At 38.9% G+C, this 26856-nt stretch overlaps 1 protein-coding gene across 1 annotated transcript in view; it reads left to right on the forward strand.

Annotated features, from left to right (window-relative positions):
* LOC122810698 overlaps positions 1–26203 on the forward strand; it is a 164986-nt gene extending 138783 nt beyond the window's left edge. Inside the window, exons 5-6 of the mRNA XM_044082263.1 lie at positions 19254–20882; positions 26036–26203. Of these exons, the coding sequence (XP_043938198.1) occupies positions 19254–20882; positions 26036–26203 (1797 nt within the window). The remainder of the gene's footprint in view (positions 1–19253; positions 20883–26035) is intronic.
* Positions 26204–26856: the final 653 nt, after the last annotated feature.

Here is a 26856-nt window from a genome sequence, read left to right on the forward strand (position 1 = left end):
CTAACCTTTAAATAAGAAATGAATGTAGTATAACCAGTTTTTCTTGCATCTTCTCGCTTTTCTTAGTATATGTGCAACTAGATATTTTCCCTAATCATACAAATAAATTGTTAAATTTCTATTTTTTACTTTATATATAGACTATCCCCATTCTAACTATCCCTTATGAGACCAAATTAACATAAGAATTATCATACTTTACTTGATGATGTAGTGACTTCTTGTGTATATATTGTATATAGATATATATATATATATATATATATATATATATATATATATATATATATATATATATATATATATATATGTGTGTGTGTGTGTATAATTTTCTTGGAATGAGATTGTTGTCTGTTTTCTTTAGATAGGTATTTGTATTGTTTATTTGTATTTTTGAGTTACTGTATTGTTGTTATTATTTGAAAAAAGAAAATTGAAATAAAGAGATTTTAGAAAAAAAAAGAGGTTACAGTTGGTCCCTGAACCCCAATCTTTTAACCAAAAAAGGAATAATTAATGAGATTCAATCTATCCTCAAGTCAACCCTGTCTAACATTCAAAACTCTCAGATAGGTTCATAGGTTCATAGGTTTATACTAGGCTATCTGCCCTAAGGCATTTATAAGCCTAGCCCAAAGTTTTGTGGCTTACGCCACCCCTTATGATAAAAAATATTGTGCCCATTAGTTTGTTTTGCCTCTGTCCAGCAGTGACACAGAGATGATTCCCAGGGTAAACCTACGATCTCCCATCCACCGGTCAAGATTTCTCTTGAACAGAGCCAGCGAGGTGCTCTGCCTCACATGGACCGGGATTTTATTCCACAGCATAGGGAGTCTCTGAGTGACAAATCTATCCCTCCAGCATGTCTTATTTATATCCATGCTAAGGTTTAAGTCGCTTGCTCTAGTGGATCTGGTAGATTTGGATTTTTTGAGGTGGAGCATGTCCATTAATTCTGGGTTGGACATGGCCTTGTATGTCAGGCACAGGTCACCTCTGAGCAGATGGTATGCGACTGAATAGAGCTGGAGTTTCTTCAGTCTGACAGCATATGACAGATTTTGGAATCCCTTTATCCTTTTGGTGAGGAACTTTTGGGGTCTCTCCAATTGCTGCAGGTGTCGGGTGAGATACATCCCGAATGGGGCATTGTACTCGATCATTGGTCTGATAAGTGAAGAGTACAGGGAACAATGACCTCACTTGATCTGGATGTGAATCCCTTCATGATCAGGTGGGCAATGTAGAAGGTCTTTCTAACCACTTTAGCAATGTGAGTGTCAAAAGAAAGGCCACTGTCAACCTGGGTCCCCAGGTCCCTGATAACCTCTTCTGTGCTTAGTGGATTGCCACCTATATGGTAGCTTGGGGTTACCTTGTTTTTCCCGAAGGTATGACTATACATTTTTGGCATTTAACTTCAGGCCATGGCTCTGGCACCAGCTATCAGTTTCCGTGAGACCCCTCTGAAGGATATTTGTGTCCGATGTACTTTCCACTATGGCACCCAGTTTGCAGTCATCTGCAAACTTTGTCAGCCATAGTTCTCCTATGTTTGCCTGTACTTCTGAGAAGTAGATGCCGAACAACAGGGGGCCAAGGACTGAGCCCTGTGGGACACCACTTGTGACCGGCTTGGAGTCTGACATGGTGCCAGCAACTCTGACCCTGTGGGTTCTGTCCTTTAGCCAGTTTGCAACCCATCTTGTGACATATGGGTTTACATTTAAGCTGGTAAGTTTCTCTATAATACCTGAGTGGGGTATTGTGTCAAAAGCGTTTGCAACGTCAAGGTAGGCTGTATGGACTGCCTTTCCCTCATCAATGGCCTTGGTGACTGTTTTGAAGAAGTCGACCAAGTTCAAAAGGCATGATCTGCCCTTGACAAAGCCAAACTGGGTCGGGTCCAATGTCTGCAAGTCCCCTATGTCTTTGTTTATGAGTTCCATTATGATCCTCTCCATAGCTTTGCAGACCAGGCTTGTTAAGCTTATGGGGCGGTAATTACCAGGGTCCGTAGAGGCACCGCCTTTGTGGAGTGGGACCACAGTTGCCGTACGCCACTCCTTGGGCACGTATCCTGTGGTAAGGCTAAGATTAAACAGCTGCCTTATGTGCGGGTTTAGTTCCTCATTGAGTTCGTGTAGCACACAGCTGGGGACACCATCCGGTCCCATTGATGCTGTGTTTTTAGCTTTAGAGAGAGCAGCTTTTACCTGCGCATTTGAGATGTCTGGGAGGCTACACTCTGCTGGGATAGTTATCTCTCCTTTGGGGAGGGGGGTGAAGTTTGCACTGAACCTGTCCACCAGTATGTTGGCAATGTCTGTGGGTTCCGTGATTTTTGTATCATTTTGGACTAATTCTGAGCATATTTGGGAGATTCCACCCAGGTTTCTAACATAGCTGAAGAAGGCCTTATGATTGTCTTTTGAATCTATGGCAATTTTTCTCTCAAAGTTGGCCTTGGATGATTTTATGAGTGCTCGTATTTTTTTACTAATAATGATCAAGGGTGTCTTCTCTTTTATGGATTTTGCTCTATCATGTAACAGCTTTCTCCTCTTATTGTAAAGTTTGTTTATGGCTGGGGTCCACCAGACTGGACGTTTGCCCTTGGTGGAAAGAGTCTTGGTTTTATTAGGGATTGCCTGATCCATGCAGTCCTGGAGGTGTTTGTAGAAGGCATTTGTAAGGGCTTCCGCAGCGCAGGTTGTGGTTTCTACTGGCTCGGAGGGCTACAAGGATACCACACCAGTCTTGAGTAGTGTGAAGTTTGCTTTAGAGAAGTTCATCACTGTGGTCTTTTTTTTTGGGGTGGGGGATGTGAATTTCCAGTGAGATTAGTTTATGATCTGATCTCACCAATGAGGGATATACTTCGGTGTGGAGCATTTTGTCCCCATGTTTGTGATGATGAGATCTAGTATATTTTCTCCTCTTGTGGGAATGGTGACTAGTTGTTCCATGGCATTTGAATTTATGAACTCCAGGAACCTTTGGGCTAAAAAGTTGGGGCTTGAGTAATGTTCCCAGTCTATATTCGGGTAGTTGAAGTCACCCAATATAATGGTGTTTGGAGATACATTTATACCCTCCAGTGTCTTCAGGAAGGCTGTGGGGTTCCTGAGTTTGAGAGGGTGGCCTGTAGCATGCTACAAATTGTAGAGCAGTTTTGCCTATGGTTAATTGCACCTGGATGGTTTCCGATGCTTCAGGCGTTACCAACCTGGAGGTGTGGGTATCCTTGATGAATATGGATTACACCTCCTTTTGTGGTGTGGTCCGGGTTTTGGGGGAACGCATGATATGAGGTAAAACCTGATAGTGCCGGGTGCTCTCAGGAGCCTTGAACCAGGTTTCTGTTACAGCACAGACATCGATGTTCTCCATACTGAGAAGGGCCTCGAAAAGTGCATTTTGAGATTTAGACTTCTGGCATTGAGCAGCATTACCCTTAGTTTCTTCCCATTTTGTTTTCTAGGGTGGTAGGTTTAGAATTTGAGCCTTGCCTAAAAAAGGCACTATGGGGGTGGCAAGAGCCTTAGCCAATATCCGGAATCCCAGGGTGACAGGTGCAAGCCGCCTTGCAAAGCAGCGTGGCTTGTCAAGCATGTCATCCCAGGCAGACAGACACTGGATCCCCTTTGAATGACACCAGAAATTAAGCCAATTGTTAAAGCTGATCATCTTGTCTCTATGTTGTGGCATCATTCTTGGTGAAGGAAGGATACTGCTCAGGGTCAGGGTCATACCTGCCTGGGCTACATAATCAGAGAGCTCCTCTATGTCTCTTTTCATGTAGTCCAGGGAGGTACATCTCAGGTCGTTCACACCAGCATGGACAATGACTGTGTCATATTTGTACTTGCTGTGGAGTGACCAGTGCTTGTGTTATGTGGCGGATTCTAGCCCGATAGGCAGCTTACCGTGACCTCTCCTTATTCAGCCTGGTGAGTGGGACGTCAGTGTGTCTGACTATGGAGTCACCTATGACAAGTATGTTTGGTGTTGTATTTGGCCTTAAGGGCTGTGACTGCTTTGCACACTGATTTTGTGGTTTATGTGTTGCCTGTGGTGTGTCATGAGGTGGCAGTTGCTTGGGTGTCTGCTTTGGAGGCCTCTGCTGTTTAGGTAAATTTTTGCTCAGAGCCTCCGAGTATGTCTTAGTGTGTTTATGTGCTTGATTCATTGTTGTGATAGCTTTATGTGAGACTGGTTTTGTGGTGTGTGTAGTTGCCTTCTCCTCCTGTCTGGTCTTGCCAGTCCTGAGTTGAGAGAGCTCAGCCTCCAGTTTGGCCAAATAGCTGCATCTCTCACAAGTATTTGTGTTATGTGGGAGGAGGAGAGGGTTGTCTGTGTACATGAGGCAATTGTAACATTGCCTCAATATTCCCAGATTCACCAACTGGACAGGGGAGGACGCCAGCATCTGGCCCTTCGACATGCTAGAGAAATTAAGAAGTTAGGGGTGTAACTGAATAAGAGAGGACTTAGCAAGGAAGTGGGTACTCCTGGGGTGGGGGGTTTTGCTAGTGAGGGACTTTGTATAATACAGAAGTGCTAAACCTGAAAAGAAGATGCTTTTAAGACAAGTGCTGAGCTTTTTTTTTTTTTTTTTTTTTTTTGGAGTACAGTAAATGACCCCACACAAGAGTGCTAGGCCAAAGACAGAAAATATGCAAGTTTTGAGAAAAAAACAATTTTAAAATTAAGTGCAAACAGGAAATTCAGTAAATAGCTTTTGGTTGTGCTCTAAATACAGCTACTAATGCAGAAATCAAGTTTAACAAGCCAGAAAATGCTCAAACTAGGCAACTATGCAGAAAAACTTAGCAAATAAACAGAGGAAAAATACTTAAAATCTCAAAAGTGGCTCCTTTCTTCTCTCAGCATTTTCTCCTCTTGGTGGGTGCTTCACCAACAGCCAACAAGCCTGAAAGGACGCCAAAACCACGAGGCAACTAGGTTTTAAGAGGACTACAGCAAACAAGGTGTACCAATTACAGTAAGAAACAGTTGAAATATGCAGGCACTATAAGCCTTTAACCAGAAATTCCCAGCTCAGAAGGGCAGAGTCCAGCCTCTCCTCCCACAAGAGTGCAGACCACGAACCTTCTTAATGTAAAATAACTTGCCTGAAGCCCAAGTGCTTAAACCAGAACTAATACACTTTTAGAATAACAGACACTGAGCCCTCAATCAGCAGTTCCCAACTTAGAAGGATGTAAGCCACCTGTCCTGCCACCACAGTGCAGGCCACAATCCTTCCTAATGTAAAACAACTGGTCTGAAGCCCAAGTGCTTAATCCAAAAGACTTAGAATGATAGCTACACTTTAATCAAGTTACTACCAAGCAGTAATAAATACAATTGAATACTTTGAAGAATGCCTGGAATAGTGCTTAAGTTATACAAACAAACAGATTCAGCAGGCCTGGATCTAGTCTACGCTAAAACAAACAAGGTGTACCAATTTCAGTAAGAAGCAGTTCAAATATGCAGGCACTATAAGCCTTTAACCAGAAATTCCCAGCTCAGAAGGGCAGAGTCCAGCCTCTCCTCCCACAAGAGTGCAGACCACGAACCCTTTTAATGTAAAATAACTGGCCTGAAGCCCAAGTGCTTAAACCAGAATTAATACACTTTTATAATAACTGACACTGAGCCCTCAATCAGCAGTTCCCAACTTAGAAGGATGTAAGCTACCTGTCCTGCCACTACCGTGCAAACCACAAACCTTCTTAATGTAAAACAACTGGTCTGAAGCCCAAGTGCTTAAACTAAAAGGCTTAGAATGAGTTGCACCAAGAAGTATTAAATACAACTGAGTACTTTTAAGATGACGCAAAAGCAAAATAAATTAGGAAGAAATACAAATACAGTAAAAGCAGAATTTTTTTTTTTTCCAGAAAAGTAGCAAAAACAGTAGTAAAAACAATTCACATGCAGTACAAGCTGGCACACTTGAGTATGTAGCAATATTAGTCCACACACAGTTTGAAAAAAAGTAATTAAATTAAAAAGGACTAAAAGCAAGTGCAGAAAGGGTTTATAAGATAGAATGCGGTAAAGAGATGGGACTGGGGGAGTGTCCTAGATCAAATCGACAGTGGGGCGGGCACTGCAAAAGCCACCAAATTTAAACTACTACCAAGAACAGGGAGGGGGGTGGGGAAGACAGTTTCAATAGAGCTAGATCTGAGGAATCAGTCCAAATTATTAAACCACAATAAAATGCAGGAAATATACTTAAATCAGCTTATGTCCAGTTGACGTATGCAGACAAATCTCAGTAGCAAGCAACTCTATTTAAAATGATTACAAGAGATGTAACCAACACAGGTTTTAATGTTATCAGAAACCCCCAAGCTAATTAACACTTAAAGGAATTTCAAAGCAGTTTAGCAACTAGTGCAGAGCTTCAGAGATACACACAAGACAGTTTCAACAGAGCTAGATCTGAGGAATCAGTCCAAATTATAAAACCACAATAAAATGCAGGAAATATACTTAAATCAGCTTATGTCCAGTTGATGTATGCAGACAAATCTCAGTAGCAAGCAACTCTATTTAAAATGATTACAAGAGATGTAACCAACACAGGTTTTAATGTTATCAGAAACCCCCAAGCTAATTAACACTTAAAGGAATTTCAAAGCAGTTTAGCAACTAGTGCAGAGCTTCAGAGATACACACAAGACAGTTTCAACAGAGCTAGATCTGAGGAATCAGTCCAAATTATAAAACCACAATAAAATGCAGTAAATATACTTAAATCAGCTTATGTCCAGTTGATGTATGCAGACAAATCTCAGTAGCAAGCAACTCTATTTAAAATGATTACAACAGATGTAACCAACACAAGTTTTAATGTTATCAGAAACCCCCAAGCTAATTAACACTTAAAGGAATTCCAAAGCAGTTTAGCAACTAGTGCAGAGCTTCAGAGATACACACAAAACAGTTTCAACAGAGCTAGATCTGAGGAATCAGTCCAAATTATAAAACCACAATAAAATGCAGGAAATATACTTAAATCAGCTTATGTCCAGTTGATGTATGCAGACAAATCTCAGTAGCAAGCAACTCTATTTAAAATGATTACAAGAGATGTAACCAACACAGGATTTAATGTTATCAGAAACCCCCCAAGCTAATTAACACTTAAAGGAATTTCAAAGCAGTTTAGCAACTAGTGCAGAGCTTCAGAGATACACACAAGACAGTTTCAACAGAGCTAGATCTGAGGAATCAGTCCAAATTATAAAACTACAATAAAATGCAGGAAATATACTTAAATCAGCTTATGTTCCCCAGATATTGAATGGGCAGCAACCAAAGCACAAATTAGGGGAATATTCATTAAAAAAGCAGCTTACTATAAAAAAAATTCAATTTAAAGAGGAGCAGGATTTGGAAACTAAATTAAAATTACTTGAGCATGATCTATTAACTAACTTTAATACTCAAACAGAAACAGAACTCTTGAAACTTCAAAAGGATCTCTACCTTCTGTATAACAATAAATTATCCTTTCATGAAACCAAAATGTTAGCTAACTAAGCTAATGAAGTCCAAACACCATCCCGAGCTCTAGCCAGGATTATAAACCAAACCAAACCCCCTCTTAAATATCCGAAATATTTTATGAGAACAAACACTATACTAAAAATGATGATATTATTAAAACCTTTGAGTTAATATATTCACAAACCTATGGAGATCAACTAACACTACTCTCAACAGAAATTAGATCACACTTTCTCCAAAATCTCAATTTCCCGAAATTAGACCCAAAACAACAGGAAAAATTAAGTGTACCCATCTCCATTGATGAAATAACCTCAACAATTCAGCAAATGAAATCACATAACGCCCCTGGCCCTGATGGTCTCACTACCGAATTTTATAAAACTTTTTACCCCCATCGTAACCCAAATTTTATTCCATCTACTGAACTATATAATAAATAACAAAATCAATGATGTGCACTTTAATGAATCTAAAACTATTTTTATACTTAAAAGAAAAAGCAGTCCCAAAAAACCCAGATAGCTATAGACCCATATCACTATTAAACATTGACACCGAAATCTTAACATCTATACTTGCAAACAAACTGAAAAATTTAATGGATAAAATTATTTCCCCAGAACAATCTGGTTTTATAACATTTAGACAAATGAGTGATAATACATTAACACTAAATACACTAATCTCATATGCTAATCAAAACAATCTAAACATATACACACTCATTATTGATGCCCATAAAGCCTTTGATAGAGTAAATATAACATTTTCATATCAAACGCTGCCTTACTTCAACATTCCCCAAAAATGTATCCAAATCTTACAAATATTATACAATAGCCCCTATACATCTTTATATATAAACAAAACCTGGTCAAAAATAATTCCAATTAAAAATGGAGCTCGTCAAGGATGACCTCTATCTCCTCTACTTTTTAACTTATATCTAGAGCCTCTCTTCCTAAATATAAAACAAAATATATATCATAACCTCCCCAATAATTTATAACACCAAAAGCTTCTTACTGCTTTTGCTGATGACCTAAATATTTATTGTACCACCCCAATTTTGGATATAAATAAAATATTATCTGCTATTGAACGCTTCTCGATGATATCGAATTACAAATTGAACCTCAAAAAACGAACATTTTCCCATTAAAAACTCCTAAACCATTCTCCCTTCTACCACTGGTAGGGAAAATAAAAACTGAAGAAGTAGTTAAATACTTCATTACATTCTCTACAAACAACAAAGACATTTACTCAAATAACATAAAGCAAAAATGGCAGGACATTTCACTAGACCTTAATAGATGGAAAAATCTAAGGCTACAATTTTTGGCCAAAGTTTCTGTAATTAAAATGAATGTCTCACCCAGATTACTCTATAATTTCATGACTTCCCAGATAACCATACCCAATACATTTTTTAAATAAATACACACTGAGCTTGCCAAGTTCATCTGGGAACCCAAAAAAACAGAATTTCATATGACAAATTAACAACCCCCAAAAATAAAGGTGGCTTAGACCTTCCAAACCTTGAGGCATACTACTTAATTATAAACACAAATATAATTGTACGAATAGCTGAATGCAACACAATAGATAAATCTTGGTACCCACACTGGCTAAGAATATACCATAACCATATCAAAAGCCTGGATATCAACCCCAAAGCATTACCATTTCTAAACACTAGCTTAATGAAATCCTGTAATTTAATAGGACCCCTTAAACACTCAATTGCACTAACACAAAAACTATTAAAATCCTTAAACCTTATACAAGCTATGATGACATTACAACCCTTACATAAAAACCCTAATCTTAAAATAAATAATCAGACTTTAAACCTAAATCACTTCCCTTGACTAATAAACACAACCATACAAGACATACATCCATACTTAAATTGCTCTGTACAAGAAATAAGGAACCAATTGAACCTTCCCAAATCATACTTACTGATCCTGAAACAGATCATGGAGTTGAGGGGGGTAATTAGCTAGGCTTAAAATGTTCCATAAGGACAGTTAGCCTAGTACTAATCTATGAACCTATGAACCTATGTACTAGTTATCTCCATGACACTATCATAAGTAATGGAGATATTATAATGTGTAACTTACTTTGGAAGACTATCCTCTCAACTAAAAATTTATCACATGTACCTACAAAATTATCAAAGACATTAAATTCCAGAAACATATACTCATCTCTGACTATTGGAGTCAAAACCTTTCATCCATTGATAGTCATAAATTGAATCAAGCAATTAACCTAGCAATAAAATCTATAGCCCTTCAAAAACTAGCTTTTACTCAGCTCATGATCTATAACAACGCATATTTCACTCCTGCTATTCTACATAAATTTAACCCTATAAAATCTTCACTCTGCCCATACTGTAAAGATCAATCTGCTGACTTACTCCACATTTTCTGGAGCTGTAAATGTGTATTCAAACTTTGGAACTCCCTTAAACTTCAACTACAAAAGATGGGCTATCAGACATCCACACTCACCTGGGAATTTACTATACTACATATCCTCCCAAATAATATCTCCAAAAACCAAGCAATTACCCTGATTAATATTTTCCTCTTAATGAAACTCTATATAGCTACCAACTGGCTTAACTCAACTAATAACTCATGGGAGAACTTTAGACTGATGGCGACTAAACATCTATTAGCCCATAAAATAATAATTAACAAAAGGGACCAAAATATTAAACTTTGCAATTTATGGGAACACATTTTTAATATTGTTCTTGCATAACCTACCACAAATGATCCTACTTCATTATAACTAAGAGTTTTCACAACATCTTACATCCCTAACTCTTAAAAATATCTTTTTCTCTTTAAGACTTTATTTATATTAACCCTACCAAAATTATGTCTTTTGCTATGTTGAATTTTGGAAGCATCTATGTACATAGTGTAGATAGTATTGTTTGATTGATTAACCTCTTTTTGTATTAATCTCAATGTATAAAAATTGTTTAATGCTCATGTGTTTTTTGTTTTATCTGTTACATTTCATTTATTGTTCTGCTATGATGTAAAAAATAAATAAATATTATTGAAAAAAAATTAAAACACAATAACGCAATGAGATGTATAACAGAAATAACACCATTAGAATGTTACTTAATTAAACTGACTTTCCTTCATTTCTTCATTCAAGGGAAATGTTACTATGCACTGACTACATTTGTTTTAAATAGAATTTTAGCTCTCATCACTGCATTTTATTTTGCTAGCTAGAACTTTCCCATTCTCTTGACATGCCTTAATAAAAATGTGCTCATTCTGTTATGTGTTAGTATAACAAATACTCTGCCCTTTGCTCTCTAATACAGTGTTATACTTCTGTGCACCAACAAATATCTTCTTTCTCTCACTTCTATCTACTTTCCCAAACTTAAATTGTGTTTGTGAGAACTTAATTCTGGTAGTACCCTATAAAAGCTGGAAAAGTTTTCCCTAGAATTGCATACAATGTATCAGGAATGATGTCTACCAAAATACCTTCCTTCTCTCTTATGCCTCAGTGACAGTTTCTATAGCTGCAGCTATGAAGCTTTGTGATTGATACTCCACAGTTTAATGTCTAATTTATTTCTATCCTCTTCTCCACAAACACCTGAATGATTACCATTCTCTTTTTAGTACTGCTACTACCTTGTATGCCAACACACACATGCACACACACACAGACACATACATGTATATACTCACACACATGCAATCACATGGATATGCATGCACACACATGCACACACGCAAATACACATACACACAAACACTCAAAAAAACTACCAGGTTTCAATATAATAAATAAATACTGAAACTATGATTTTAATTGTTCTACTTTACCTAGATTTATTTATTTATTTATTTACATTTGTTGAGTGGGAGTGTCCAACTGGACGTTGGTCCATTTTCAGTGGAGGCCTGGGGAGAAAAGCTCTACAGTTAAAATATACAGACAGTAGTTACATTGGATTTACATAGCGATTAACAATTTGATTAACATAGCAATTAATTACAAACATAGTTACAGATGAAGAACATAGTACATCAGTAGACAACTAGAATCTTTATCTGCAAAGTACATAACAGACACTAACAATTGTTACAATAAGAAGCTCCTGATGTATAATAAGTAGTAGGCTTATGAGCATCCAAGCTTGCTATAATCAAGGTAGTTAGTGGGGTGAAAAGAAAGGTAGTGGTTGGATGCGGTGGGTGATATTAGAGTGGGAGTTGCAAGGTCATAGCCAGCATGTTTTTAGGTGCACTTTAAATAAAGTTTTGAAGTGGGTGCATGATGGTACAGAGGTAATTGTGGGTGGGAGGGAGTTCCATAATTTGGCTATGGCACAAGAGAATGGTGCTTCACCAGCAGAATTATTGGCTTTAGTGATCTGCAAGTGATTTTGTTGTTGGATCTTAGTGGTCTGGTGGAGTGATAGGGTTGTAATAGATTCTGGAGGGATGGGACATTTAGTGGATGGTTTACTAGTTTGTGGTCAAGTGAGAGTTGATATCATTGAAGGAGGTGAGGAAGTTCAAGCTAGCCCAAGTTCAGCAAGTGAGAGAAAGTGGTAACTATGGTAGGATTCCCCTGTGGTTAATTTGGCGATTTTGTTGCAGCAGGTCTCTAGCTTGTTTAGATCGCATTGCCTGAGTTTGGTATGTATTGGAGAGGCATAAAGTAGGGTGGAGATAAGGTGGGAATTTGCTACTGAAATCTTTGCTGCTTTGGTGAGAAGTTGCTTATTTCTGTATAGTGCTCCTAGCTTTTTGTGGACTTTTTTTATGGTCATGGATATGTGAAGGTCAAATTTTAGTTTATTGTCTATTTCCACACCTAGCAATTAGGTGTGTTGTGTTGGGTGAATAGTGGTGTTGTCTTTTGCTGTGATGTTAAAGTGTGAGTTGTTTTGAGTATGTTTGGTGGTTTGGAAGATGAGTAGCTTAGTTTTGTTTGTGTTGAATATTAATTGGGCACTGGATAACCAAGTTTCAACAGAGGAAAAGGCTTCCTGTGTGAAATTTTGCAGTTTGGGTAGGGACTGGGCTGAGCAGATGATGGTTGAGTCATCTGCATATTGTATTAGTGTGCTATGTTTGATGGCAGAAGCTAGATTATTGGTGAAAATAGAGAAGAGTAGGGGTCCAAGGATGGAACCTTGGGGAACCCCTATAGAGACAGGTAGTTGGGGAGATATGTAATTCTGCCATACAATGGATTGTTGGCGGTCAGACAGGTAACTCTGAAACCAGTTGGTGACTGATTGAGAGAAGGATAGGTTATTGAGGACAGAGATGAGTTGTTTGTGTGGGACCATGTCAAATGCTTTAGATATGTCTAGGAAAGTAGCAGAGGAGAGATAGCCATTGGATTTATGCTGAAGGATAGTGTTAGTAAAGGAGAGTAAGGCAGTGATGGTGCTATGGTTTGGTCGGAAACCATGCTGAGTATTGGAAAAGAGGTTGTTAGTAAAGAGGTAGTCTGAGACCTGAGAGTGAATGCATCTCTCTAGTATTTTGGAAAGTGGAGAGAGAATAGCTATGGGGTGGTAATTGGTTAGTTCTGTGGAGGGTCTGCCTTTGTGGAGGGGAATTATATGTGATACTTTCCAAAGTGTGGGAAGGTAACTTTCTGACAGAGATCGGTTAATCAAGATGGATACTGGGTAGGCCAGAGCATCAGCTGTGATCTGTAGGTATTCACTTGGGAGGTTTTCTGCTGCTAATTTGGTGGGTTAAGTTTAGTTAATAGTTTTTTATGTTGCAGGTAGGTACAGGAGAAAAAGAGAAGGCAGTGGGGAGATTACTAGTTGAAGGTGTGGGTTGGAGGGGGGTTGTGTTGTTTAGCTAGTGATAGTATGGTTTGTGTGGTGTGTGCTGAATGAGGTAGCAATATTTTCGGAGGAGTGAGAGATGTTAGGAGGAGGGGTACTGACTTTACCTGGGTGGAGGATGGAGTTTATGGAGGACCAGAATTGTTTGGGGCTGTGTTGGGAGGAGTCTAGGGCAGACTGGTAGTATTGGAATTTGTCATGTTTTATTAGCTTTTTGACTCTATTGTGTAGTTCTAGGAACTTCTGTCTAGTTGAAGGGGTTTTGGTTTTGCATCAGTGCTCCCAGGCTTTATCCCTGTTTTTCATTTCTGACTTAGTGGTTTTCTGTAGCCATGGGGAGGGTTGTGCTTTGGTTCTGGAAAGTCTTATAGGGGCATGGTAATTAAGGATGCTCAGGAAGGTAGTATTAAAAATGTAACTGCGTCATCAGGATTGAGGTACTTTAGAGGATGCTAGTTACATTGTTTGAAGGATGAGATGAATGTGAGTGGGTTAAAGTTTAGTTTTTACGTATTTGGTGGTAGATGACAGGTTTAGCTTAGTATAGGTATTTTTTGAGTAGGAATGTTGGGGAGTGATCACTGAAGCTATCTGATATGCAGCCTGTTATATATGACTGAGGGCTCTTACTGACTAGTTTCCAATCCAGGGTAGTGTGCTTGCTGGAGTTTTTATTTATCTTGGTTGTCGACTGGACTAGTTCGGTGAAGCCATGAAGGTTTACAAGATGGGTTGGATGGTTGTCAGAACAGGATTGCCAGTCAGTATTGAAATCACCTAAAATTATAGTTTCTTGGGAGAGATGGTGAGTAGACCAGCTGAAGAGGTTTTCTAGTGGAGGGATGTTTTGGCCAGATGGGAAGTAGCATCCAATTATGTTGACAGTTTTGTTTAGGTTTATTTTGAGATTGTACATATTATTTCTTCATTGCGTATTTGTGGAGCTAATGATTTTAAGATCTGGATGTTTAGATGCTGTTTAAATATTATAACTACACCACCTCCTTTTTTGTTTAGCTGGTCTACTCTTAGTATGCCGTAACCAGTAGGGAGGATTTGCTCACTGGTAATGTGAGGTTTTAGTCAGGTTGCTGTCAGGATGACTATATCTGGGGAGTACAAGTCCATGGTGGCATGGAGTTCGTGGACTTTGTTGGATATACTTCTAATATTTAGGCTTAGTAGAAGGAAGTCACTTGGCTTTCTATTGGCTGTGATATGGGAGAAGTTGTGGTTTCTAGTCTGATTATGAAAAATCCAAAAAATGCTCGGTGCTGACTTGTTCCAACCAAAAAAACAAAATCAAGCAAAAAAACAAAGAAGTCCTTGGTGGAAACACCGCTGTAAATACAAAATAAGTTTATTCTCCAACAGAACACATAAAATGTAGAAAGATAAGCGCTTTCGGGTACTGGACCCTTCTTCAGATAAAAGTACAATAAAAATATCATGAATTTAAATAAAAACCCACCAATAGAATATCAGTAAAATGCCCGCCTTTTCTTTAAAGTTGGTCTCATAGGGATGACATCATTCAAACCCGGTGCCCTATGGGCCATTAATTCAATTATCCACTTTGACTCTATTAACTCAGTGAGTTGTTTAATATCACCCCCTCTAGTGTTGAGTTTAACATTAGCAATTGCCCTAAAGGTGAAATTGTGAGTAGGGTTGTGCTCTATGTGTCTAAAAAGAGCATTATGTACATCTTGATTCCTGATGGCAGAGAGGTGTTGCAGAATCCTTACTTTGAACATGTTGTTAGTTTTTCCTACATAAAAGCAGCTGCAAGATCCACATTTGGCCAAATAGACTATGTCTTTAGTTCTACAAGTGGCCCTAGCTTTCATAAGGAAGGTTCTACCAGTAACAGGATGTACAAAAGTGACATCCTTATTAACATAGCTATAGGCTTTGCATGTTCCACAAGGTGCACTTCCTACTTGTGTTTTGAGCATTGATTTAGTGACAGTGTTCTCAACACACAAGATGTCTTTTAAGTTCTTATTTTTCCTGTATCCAAAATTAGGGTGTGAACCTGCTATATGCTTAATATTATCATCACTGACTAAGACATTCCAATTTTTTCTAACTATCTCACTGATGTCTTTAACATTACTACTATAGGTAAGCATGACCTTTTGTTTATTACTGTTACTTCCCTTACTATGAGATGTATCAGAGTCGTCCTCAGTACGATACAACCAGGGTTTATAACAATGTTTCCTCCTACTTTTGTTGCTATCAATCACATCATTCACCATCTTGGCTTGATAGCCTCTCTCAAGAAAGAGGACTTTTAGCCTATCCACCTCATACTCAAAAGTAGGCTCATCTGTACAAATCCTAGAGATCCTCCCCAACTGTCCCTGCACCACACTAGGAAAAGTATAGCGAGGATGCATACTGTCATACGACAGCAGTGTGTTCTTCCAGCATTATTTTCTATAAAGGCTAGTTGAAAAGCCTTCATTGATTTGCTCTATACAAACATCTAAAAAGTCCAACCTGGCTTGAGAAGTATTATGAGTAAATCTAAAAAATGTGGTAGTGAAGTGTAAATAACTAATAAAATCTGTCAACTCAGGCTCACCCCCCCCCTCCATAAAATAAAGATGTCATCCACAAATCGTCTATATAATCTGATATGTGACATCCATCTCGTATTGTTCAAAACAAATTCCTTTTCCCAAAAATAAAGTACTAAATTGGCGTATGTATTAGCACAGGGTGTGCCCATGGCAACACCCTGTGCTTGTCTGTAAACCTGTTGTAAGCCCAAAAATAAGTTATTTTCCAGAAACATGGTTAGCATAGTTTGTACTAACTCAACCTTTTGGCAAGTAACATTCATATCCTTCAGCAGTTGACCTATGGCCGCTATGCCATAGTCATTATTAATAACAGTGAACAGGTTCTGAACATCGAGCGTTACCATTAAGTAAAAATCATTACTAAGACCAGTCCTTGTAACTTCACCTAATGCCTTCAAAAAGTCTCCAGTATCTATCAAGATGTTATCAATCTTCTCCACATAGGGTTTGAGTAAGCATTCTAACCAAATAGAAATGTTTTCAGTGACCCAGTTCCTCCCAGAGACTATTAGACGTAGTGGTGGGTCTGCCAATGACTTATGTATTTTGGGTAAGCCTTTGAAAATGGGGGTAACCACTCCTTCTACCCTTAAAAATTTATAAAGATCCTCATCTATAATCATATCATGTAAAAGTAGTGTAAGGGTATTATGTACCTTTTCTGTTATTTGTCTAACAATCAGTGAATTGATAGGAATGTATGTGTCTTTATCTGATAGTAACTCACTAAGTTTATGCTGATAAAAAGTGGTATCCAACAGTACCACCGCTCCTCCCTTGTCAGCCATCTTTATAGTTATATTTTTATTCTCACTTAAATCCTGTAAAGCTTTCCGCTGGGCTGTAGTTAAATTATAATATTTACTAGCATGATTGTGCTGAAAATAACTCATAAGATCACGCTCACAAGCATTTATAAAAAGATTCATTGAGGGAGTGAAGGGTGGTATATAGCCACTTGGTTGTTTTAAAGATGTATTATTGGCGTTATCATTACCAAACATACATCGCAAAGCTATCCCTCTACAATAAAGCATGAGGTCCATAACGACCTCATGATAAACACTTTCCCTGCTCGGCACAAAGGATAAACCTTTGTTTAACACAAATACTTCATCTGCCATTAACTGATGTGAAAAAAGATTAAAAACAATACCATTAACATCATTATCAGTCATTCTAGTGTCCTTCTCTTCTTCTGTGGGTCCCTTCCTTCGCTCAAAGAGCATTTCCATGCCCCTTTCTTCTTGACAGGTACCGGTAGAGCATGTAGAAAATGTTGCTCGGTGGAAGAGTCTTTTGGTCTTGCCCCCATACGAAAACAGTCACTAGAGGTATGATCATCTCGTTGAGTTGCAGCATGTGAAGCAGTTGCAGTTGCTGTATCATCTAAACCCTGCATGCAGACATCCGTACTTGTGGAGGTGGTTCCGTTGACTAGTGGAATATTTGAAACTGTTGCTGTCTGCGTGGTGCATATGATGTCATCGGTAATAGTCGAACAAGTGCGTTCTGTAGTAGAGGGCGGAGACAAATGCAGAGTGTTGCTTAGGGATCCATCTCTAACAAATCCCTCAACATGGCTCAAAGCTGTATTATCTGGTTGGGGTGCCGACGAATGCTTAATTGGCCTTTGGCCTGGGTGTTGGTCCCCCTGATGTTGTCCAAACCTCGATCTGGGCCAAACAAAAATATTGCCCTTAGAGAAATCGTCGTAGTCTCTCCTCAATGTATTAATTTTTACAGTTCTAAGTTTTTTGTCACTGTCCCATAAGGAGTTAAAACCTCATTCAGACGAGCAGAATAAGAGTTTCCAGTTATTAGTTTTCTCGCATGTTACGCATGCTCCTGTTAGATACGCATGTTCCTGTAACAGTTCTTTTACATTGTGTCTATATATTTATATCTATATTCATGTGTGTGTGTGTGTGTGTGTGTGTGTGTGTGTGTGTGTGTGTGTGTGTTCATATATTAATGTATGTGACATGTGTGTTACTTTTTTATTTTTTTGGAACTTGAATTGTAAATGGCCAGATGAAGTTTGGCGTATTTACCATGTTTATAACAACTCATAGGCTGCTCCAGACAATTGTGCAATCTGATTCGATAAAAGTACACTTTTTGTTTTTGTGCCCCACTTGAAACTCCACTATATAATGATGGTGGAGCCCCTTCCTCATTGATGATCTTGGATTCCTCCCCACTTGTTTTGTTTCTCGGTGAAATGGAAGCACCGAGGAGGGGCTATGTTGAATTAAACTTGAACAATTGGCTGAATCGCCCCTTCAGTTTTCCTACTGGGGAAGATATCGGTAATATTGATATTCAAACTGAAGGATCATCCAATTTACCTATTAAGCTCAATAATTTCGACCAAAAATTATTGACATTAAGGAAGTTATAACTTGAGGTATCCTACTTTGGGGAATGCCGACGTGCAAAGATTGTTCCGAAGGGGCTTCGCTCATGGCAATACCCTACAGGTTTGTAAGATGGGTCGAAATTCCACCTTGACCTCTTGGCACTTTTTGATAGATATGGGAATGAATTGATCAACTTAATCTGCGTCCACTATCAGCAAGTTATCAATCAACTAACCATGGAACTTTGCAACTTAGATGAGGAAATTAAATCAGATACTAATTTTTTCAGATATCGTTATGAATAAGAAAGAGTCTTCACCAGTATCGACCAACAAATTTCTAAGACCACTATAACCAAAGTAAAGAAACTCCAGAGGGACATAAAAGCCTATAAAGAGGGGGTAGCCTACCCCAAACCCCTTAAATCTCAAGGGAATTTTCTAGGGAATAGCAGAAGCACCATGGGGTTGCTATCTGGCCCCGAGACCAATGGCCAACCAATGCACCCCCATGAACCAGAGAATGGATCCCTATTGAGGTGAACAAACCAGAGAATATCAACAGAATGTGTCATGAGTATCAGGCCAGGTGTGGGCCAGGAAGAGCCAACTCTTGACAACTATGAAGAAAATTTTCAAGTCCAAGCCTCATCCCCCCAGCCACAGTCGGGTCGGATGACGAGGAACAAATACAATACCAGGAGGAACTGAGAGACCATGGACTAATTATTCCTTCAGTACCCCCAATGCAACCTTTGTAAATACTCTACAACACGGGTAAAGACTTCAAGATTTACAATTTTTCACAGTTTGTTTTTTCCCAACCTTTGGTAGATGTTTTGGCTAAAGGATTAACTTTTGTACCCTCCTGTAGAGCTGGTGTTGGGAGGACTATATTGGACCTGAAATTTTCGTGAGAAAGTTGAACCTGTCACTGTTGCTGGGTGATTCCCAAAAACGCAAGAACCCTTACCATATACCAAGTACTTATAATCCGCCATTGCTCCCAGCTGTCAGAATTTTTGAACAATTGTGTGATCTTGACATCTGCCACCTCCTCAATTCAAGGCGCCAGGCTCATTTTAATATCACTAAGAAAGAGAGGGCCTTGTTAGAGGCACTCAGGTTTACATCAGTTATACTTATGCAACCCGATAAGGGAGGGGGATTGGTGGCTATGGATATGAATGACTACAATGACAGGATGCTGGCTATTTTATCTTCTGATACTTACCAGGAGGTTTCTAAGAATGAATTGAACCTTAGTTTGTGCCACATCCGGTCATATTTTGAGGAGATGTTCATCAATGGCGTCATGGATGTGGATGTATACAATTTCGTTTCTGTGGTATCACCTAAAATTCCAGTCTTGTTTGGGAACCCCAAGATACATAAGAACATCTATGATCCACCTATGCGGCAACTGGTCAGTGCCAGGGGAAGCATCACGTATGCAGCGGCCAAAGTGGTGGATGAGATTCTCAAGAAGTATGTGGACAGAGTCCAATACATTTCGAGAGATTCTTGGGCATTTTTGGAAAAAGTGGGTTCTGTTCCATTTAATGCTGATTGTATTCTCTTGACCATTGATGTTGTTGACCTGTATTCATCTATCCCCCATTTGGAGGCGGTTGAGTGGATCCAGTTGGAAATGGTTTTCCACCATGCTCCTGCAGAAGAAGTTATGATGGTCAGCGAACTATTGGAGGTTATTCTTACCAGCAACTTTTTTACATTTAATCACCAGCGGTTCCACCAATTGATTGGAGTCCCTATGGGATCACCCTGTGGAGCCAGTGTGGCCAATTTAGTCATGGCCCACTGGGAGAGGGTGTTTGTTTTATCTAATTCTTTAGTCCAAGAGAAAGTAGCATTATACACTAGATTCTTGGATGACATTTTTGTCATCTTCATTGGTTCTCTAGATGATGTTAATAACTTGGTGTCATTTTTTAACGGCTCGACAGAATTTTTGAAATTCACATCTGAGTTTGCCTTTGACAAGATTACCTTCTTGGACGTGGAACTAGAGAAAGATAGGAGCCTTAATCGCTTCATGGCCAGCATACATTGGAAGTCGACCTTCTTGAATTCTTACTTACATTTTGACAGCGAACACCCATTACATCAAAAGAGGGCTATTGTGAAAGGCCAATTTGTCCGAGCAGCCTGCATGACATCAGAAGATAAGAAATTTCATGAGGAGTGCAAGTTCATCTTTGGCATGTTCATCAGCAGAGGGTACCCAGCCGATTTTGTCGCAGAATTGAGTTTGGAAGTGCAGGGGAAGAGGGCCAATGGCCACTTCCACCCCATTTTGGGGAATATGGAGGATGGATCTTTAAATTTACCTCGCCTCGTCAGTGAGTCTGATACTTTCAATTGCACTTTTGTAATTTCATTCAACTTGGATGCAATGGACATTGTGTCCATTATAAAGAAAAATTGGTGCTTATTAACCACCGAGTCAATAGGAGCATTTGGACTATTATCACCCCCTAAGGTTACTTTCAGTAGGGGCCTTAACATCAAAAACATCCTGGAGTCCAAAGTTGCTGGTGCCTCCCCTAGATCTAGAATGTTCAAATGTAACATGTGCAGGTATTGCAGATACATAAAAGCCAGTTCAGCTTTTTCCATCAGGGACAAGAAGTATCTCATACAAGGAAGATTCAATTGTGCCAGCAATTGGGTGGTATATTTAGCCCAGTGTTCGGGCTGTCCAGGTTTCTACATCGGCAAGACTGATAGGAAACTACAGGAACGGGTATACAAGCACTTATATGCCATCAGGAAGGGAAAGGTAGACAACGCTCTGGCCAAACATATATTAGATAACCCAGGCCACGAATTTTCGTTTACAGTGATCGATCAGCTAAATCAAGAGTTTATGGGAGGACCCGATTCTTTAAGACTGGAATGCAAGGAGTTGATGTGGCAACTTAAGTTGGAAGCTTACCATTTACCTGGACTTAACAGTATGTTTTCCATCAGTTACTTCCTCAAATTGAGAAGCCTAGTGAGGTGAAGCCCCCTGGAGTGACTTAATGCCATCTGGGAACATATTTTTGGGTCACCATTTTTCATTATATTTGTGTTCACCATTTATTGTTAAAATCGATGTTTATATTAACACTTTTAGGAATTTGTTTTCCACTTTTATGCTTATTTTTAACATATATTATAATTTTTCTTGTGGTTATTGACATATTTTATCATTCGTATTTATATATAATTATGGTAGCTTTAACATTCAATATTTAGTGCATTATAGGTTTATCAGCATTGATGGCAGGTATGAGTAGTAGATACCAAATTGTTGAATATTTTGGCCATGTTTTAGTTAAAAATTTCAAAGTGTAATTATGTGCTTTTTAAAGGGGAGCCGCTAGGGGGGCACATATGACCTGAGTAGCGATGTATTTATAGTGAGACAAATGTGTGGTGCAGTTTGTTTTCTGAGGAAGTTGTTGCAGAGCGCCGATGAAAAGCTTGATTTTAAGCTTAATAAAATTTCAATTTGGGTTTTTTCATTTATTGGCATGCTTGTTTACAACATAACCTGTGGATTATAAAGAACTTTGTACACATCTATCTGAATCCAGGAGTTTAAAGGTGCTGGACCTGCAAGGGTGGTTTTTTCGCCAGTTTGTTTTTTGTTTTTTGAATTTTCAGTTAGTTTTGTTTGTGTTGAATATTAATTGTGCACTGGATAACCAAGTTTCAACAGAGGAAAAGGCTTCCTGTGTGAAATTTTGCAGTTTGGGTAGGGACTGGGCTGAGCAGATGATGGTTGAGTCATCTGCATATTGTATTAGTGTGCTATGTTTGATGGCAGAAGCTAGATTATTGGTGAAAATAGAGAAGAGTAGGGGTCCAAGGATGGAACCTTGGGGAACCCCTATAGAGACAGGTAGTTGGGGAGATATGTCATTCTGCCATACAATGGATTGTTGGCGGTCAGACAGGTAACTCTGAAACCAGTTGGTGACTGATTGAGAGAAGGATAAGTTATTGAGGACAGAGATGAGTTGTTTGTGTGGGACCATGTCAAATGCTTTAGATATGTCTAGGAAAGTAGCAGAGGAGAGATAGCCATTGGTTTTATGCGGAAGGATAGAGTTAGTAAAGGAGAGTAAGGCAGTGGTGGTGCTATGGTTTGGTTGGAAACCATGCTGAGTATTGGAAAAGAGGTTGTTAGTAAAGAGGTAGTCTGAGACCTGAGAGTGAATGCATCTCTCTAGTATTTTGGAAAGTGGAGAGAGAATAGCTATGGGGCGGTAATTGGTTAGTTCTGTGGAGGGGCCGCCTTTGTGGAGGGGAATTATATGTGATACTTTCCATAGTGTGGGAACGTAACTTTCTGACAGAGATCGGTTTATCAAGATGGATACTGGGTAGGCCAGAGCATCAGCTGCGATTTGTAGGTATTCACTTGGGAGCTTTTCTGCTGCTAATTTGGTGGGCTTAAGTTTAGTTAATAGTTTTTTTTTTTATGTTGGAGGTAGGCACAGGAGAAAAAGAGAAGGCAGTGGGGAGATTACTAGTTGAATGTGTGGGTTGGAGGGGAGGGGGGTTGTGTTGTTTAGCTAATGATAGTATGGTTTGTGTGAAGTGTGTGCTGAATGAGGTAGCAATATTTTCGGAGGAGTGAGGGATGTTAGAAGGAGGGGTACTGACTTTACCTGGGTGGAGGATGGAGTTTATTGAGGACCAGAATTGTTTGGAGCTGTGTTGGGAGAAGACTAGGGCAGACTGTTAGTATTGGAATTTGTCCTGTTTTATTAGCTTTTGGACTCTATTGTGTAGTTCTAGGAATTTCTGTCTAGTTGAGGGGGTTTTGGTTTTGCGTCAGTGCTCCCAGGCTTTATCCCTGTTTTTCATTTCTGACTTAGTAGTTTTCTGTAGCCATGGGGAGGGTTGTGATTTGGTTCTGGAAAGTCTTAGAGGGGCATGGTAATTAAGGATGCTCAGGAAGGTAGTATGAAAAATGTAACTGCGTCATCAAGACTGAGGTACTTTAGAGGATGCCAGTTACATTGTTTGAGGGATGAGATGAATGTGAGTGGGTTAAAGTTTAGTTTTTTACGTATTTAGTGGTAGATGACAGGTTTAGCTTGGTATAGGTATTTTTTGAGTAGGAATGTTGGGGAGTGATCACTGAAGCTATCTGATATGCAGCCTGTTATATATGACTGGAGGCTCTTACTGACTAGTTTCCAATCCAGGGTAGTGTGCTTGCTGGAGTTTTTATTTATCCTGGTTGGCGACTGGACTAGTTGGGTGAAGCCATGAAGGTTTACAAGATGGGTTGGATGGTTGCCAGAACAGGATTGCCAGTCAATACTGAAATCACCTAAAATTATAGTTTCTTGGGGGAGATGGTGAGTAGACTAGCTGAAGAGGTTTTCTAGTTGAGGGATGTTTTGGCCAGTTGGGAAGTGGCATTCAGTTATGTTAATGGTTTTGTTTAGGTTTATTTTGAGGTTGTATATATTATTTCTTCATTGCCTATTTGTGGAGCTGATGATTTTAAGATCTGGGTGTTTAGATGCTGCTTAAATATTATAACTACACCGCCTCCTTTTTTGTTTAGCTGGTCTACTCTTAGTATGCCGTAACCAGTAGGGAGGATTTGCTCACTGGTAATGTGAGGTTTTAGCCAGGTTTCTGTCAGGATAACTATATCTGGGGAGTACAAGTCTATGGTGGCATTGAGTTCATGGACGTTGTTGGATATACTTCTAATATTTAGGCTTAGTAGAAGGAAGTCACTTGGCTTTCTACTGGCTGTGATATGACAGAAGTTGTGGTTTCTAGTCTGATTATGAGGATTGGGGTTGGAGATGGTAGGGCCAGGGTTGGGGTGGATGTCTCAGCTTAGGGCTAGTTTTGATATGCATGAGGTTATTAGTTTTTTCGCATGTTACTCATGCTCCTGTTAGATACGCATGTTCCTGTAACAGTTCTTTTACATTGTGTCTATATATTTATATCTATATTCGTGTGTGTGTGTGTGTGTGTGTGTGTGTGTGTGTGTGTGTGTGTGTGTGTGTGTGTGTGTGTGTTCATATATTAATGTATGTGACATGTGTGTTACTTTTTTTATTTTTTGGAACTTGAATTGTAAATGGCCAGATGAAGTCTGGAGTATTTACCATGTTTATAACAACTCATAGGGCTGCTCTGGACAATTGTGCAATCGGATTGGATAAAAGTACCCTTCTTTTCTGTTTTTATGCCCCACTTGAAACTCCACTATATAATTATGGTGGAGCCCCTTCCTCATTGATGATCTTGGATTCCTCCCCACTTGTTTTGTTTCTTTCCATGCTCCCTGTCTCACAATAGACATCTAAGACTGTCTGGAAATCTCTTCCAGCTGAAATTGTTTTTTTTTTCAGCACTATTCTAGCTGAAATTGTTTTTTTTTCAGCACTATATTCTGATGTTCAGAGATGTTAATGTGTGGCACAGAAACTTTTGAGCAATCACAGTTTTTGTTGTGCTTCAGTTTCAAGTCCTTAATATGGATTGTAGCTCACACTTGTGATTTGGTCTGGTGTTTAAAGACCATGACTTTGGAGCCTGCCTCAGTTTCTGGCAAGAAAATATAGAATTGTAAGTTAGACAAAAGCATTCCAAAAGTTCTCAACCTTGGCTATCATTCCGTAAACCACTGTGAGACCTTTATGTTGTGTGCATTCTGAATATTTTTCTTGGGATGCCAGTTTCCAGTCATTACTCCTTTAATTGTTTAGCAGATGATTCACCACTGATGTGAACATTTTTCACTTTGACTGTACTCATTAATATTTATAAAGTTCAGTCAGGAGAACATAGATTGAATTTATCTGCTACCTTCCAGCAATTTCTTCTGCTTCCCAAGGTATAACTTGGAGGGAAATTTGAGATGACCCCAGAATCTTTTGGAACTGGAACTGGAAAATAATACTTTTGTTATATCTCTTTGCACATTTAATTGGCACTGATATCAGAGTTCAGATGTTTGCTAGTTATATTTTCTTATGGAGTATTTTCACACTAGCTCACACTGCCAATTTCTAACTATGGTGTTCTCCAGCAGAATGCATTCAGTGTCTTGAGTACTAATAACATATCAAGGCATTATCTATGTATTTATGCACACCTTCTCTCCTCTCAACAAATCCCAATCTAGCTGTTGCATGCTTTCTGCTTTCTTAATACCCTTGTTCAGCTTGCTGATTACCCCAATAGCTCCATATTTAGGTGTTCAAATAATTTATTTATTTGCTTATAAATTGTTCAGTGGGCAAGTGGGCTGGTTCAGGTATTACTTTACAGTAATCCTGGAAAAGTCTCTTTGATAAAATTGCTTCCTTAGAGGCCAGTGTTTTGGTGCCTTTCATATATAATCATGAAGTACCTTCAGGGTGTGTGTATGCTAGGTGGGCTGGAAATCTTCATCTGGTGGTGGACAGTCAGGTTCCCTACATGAAGCTCATAATGTAATATAAGCTAGATAAATCAGACACCTCTACATAGATTACAAAGGGCATCTGTCATGGCATCTCTTCCTGCCCCCATCCTGTAGTATTGTTGGGTTTTTCAGGATTCCTGGATTTTGCCAGCTATTGATTATGTTACTGTTTATTTTTCACTTTCCTTTTGGAGAAGAAAACTGCTGATGGCTGCTTCATCCTGGATCTTCCAGATGACCCTTCTAGCAGCCCTGGTTCAGGTTCAGACTCACAAGGTGCACAGATGGACATCTTGCTCTATGCCAATGGACTAGCCTTCTATGAGATTTGCTGCATCTGTGCACTAACAGTAGGCATATAACATTAACTCATGATATTTTCAGTGCCAGCATTGTTTAGAGATTAGTTTTTACACTGTTGCAAGCAGAAAAAAGGAATTATTTTAGTAAGCATGCACGTTCTATAGTCCTAACTATATTTCAGTAAAATTTCATTTTTAAATGTTAAACTGTTTATCATTGCATTCTCAAAAAATACCTCAAGCAGAAAATTGGTATTCATTTAGCAAGCATAAATGTTTCAGTAGTTTTGCTTATATTTCAGTAGTGTTTTATTGGTCTGTTTACTACAACATTCTCATTAAATTGTTATTAAATTACCTTTAAAATGCTGCTGATAGTTTTTTTTTTAATTTTTTAGCATTGCATTGACTGTATGTTATTAGGAACAGATTGCGTACCTGTTTATCAGCACCATTCACATTAAAGAACCTGTCTTATTTTAATTTCTGCAAGGATAATGACCACATAATATCTGATTATAAAGCCAGACTACAAAATCTTAGCTTTGGCTTTGTAACAGATGATACAGATTGTGAAAGCAAGGGCATAATTTCCAAACTATAACAATATTATGTGCACATATGTGCGAAGAAAGCAAATCTATTTGAAATGCCTAAGAAATACTATACACAAAGTGGTTGGCTCCCATAAACATAACATCACTGCTAACATT

This window comes from Protopterus annectens, chromosome 9.part0, assembly GCF_019279795.1.
Source record: "Protopterus annectens isolate FY-2018-M chromosome 9.part0, PAN1.0, whole genome shotgun sequence".
NCBI lineage: Eukaryota > Metazoa > Chordata > Ceratodontiformes > Protopteridae > Protopterus > Protopterus annectens.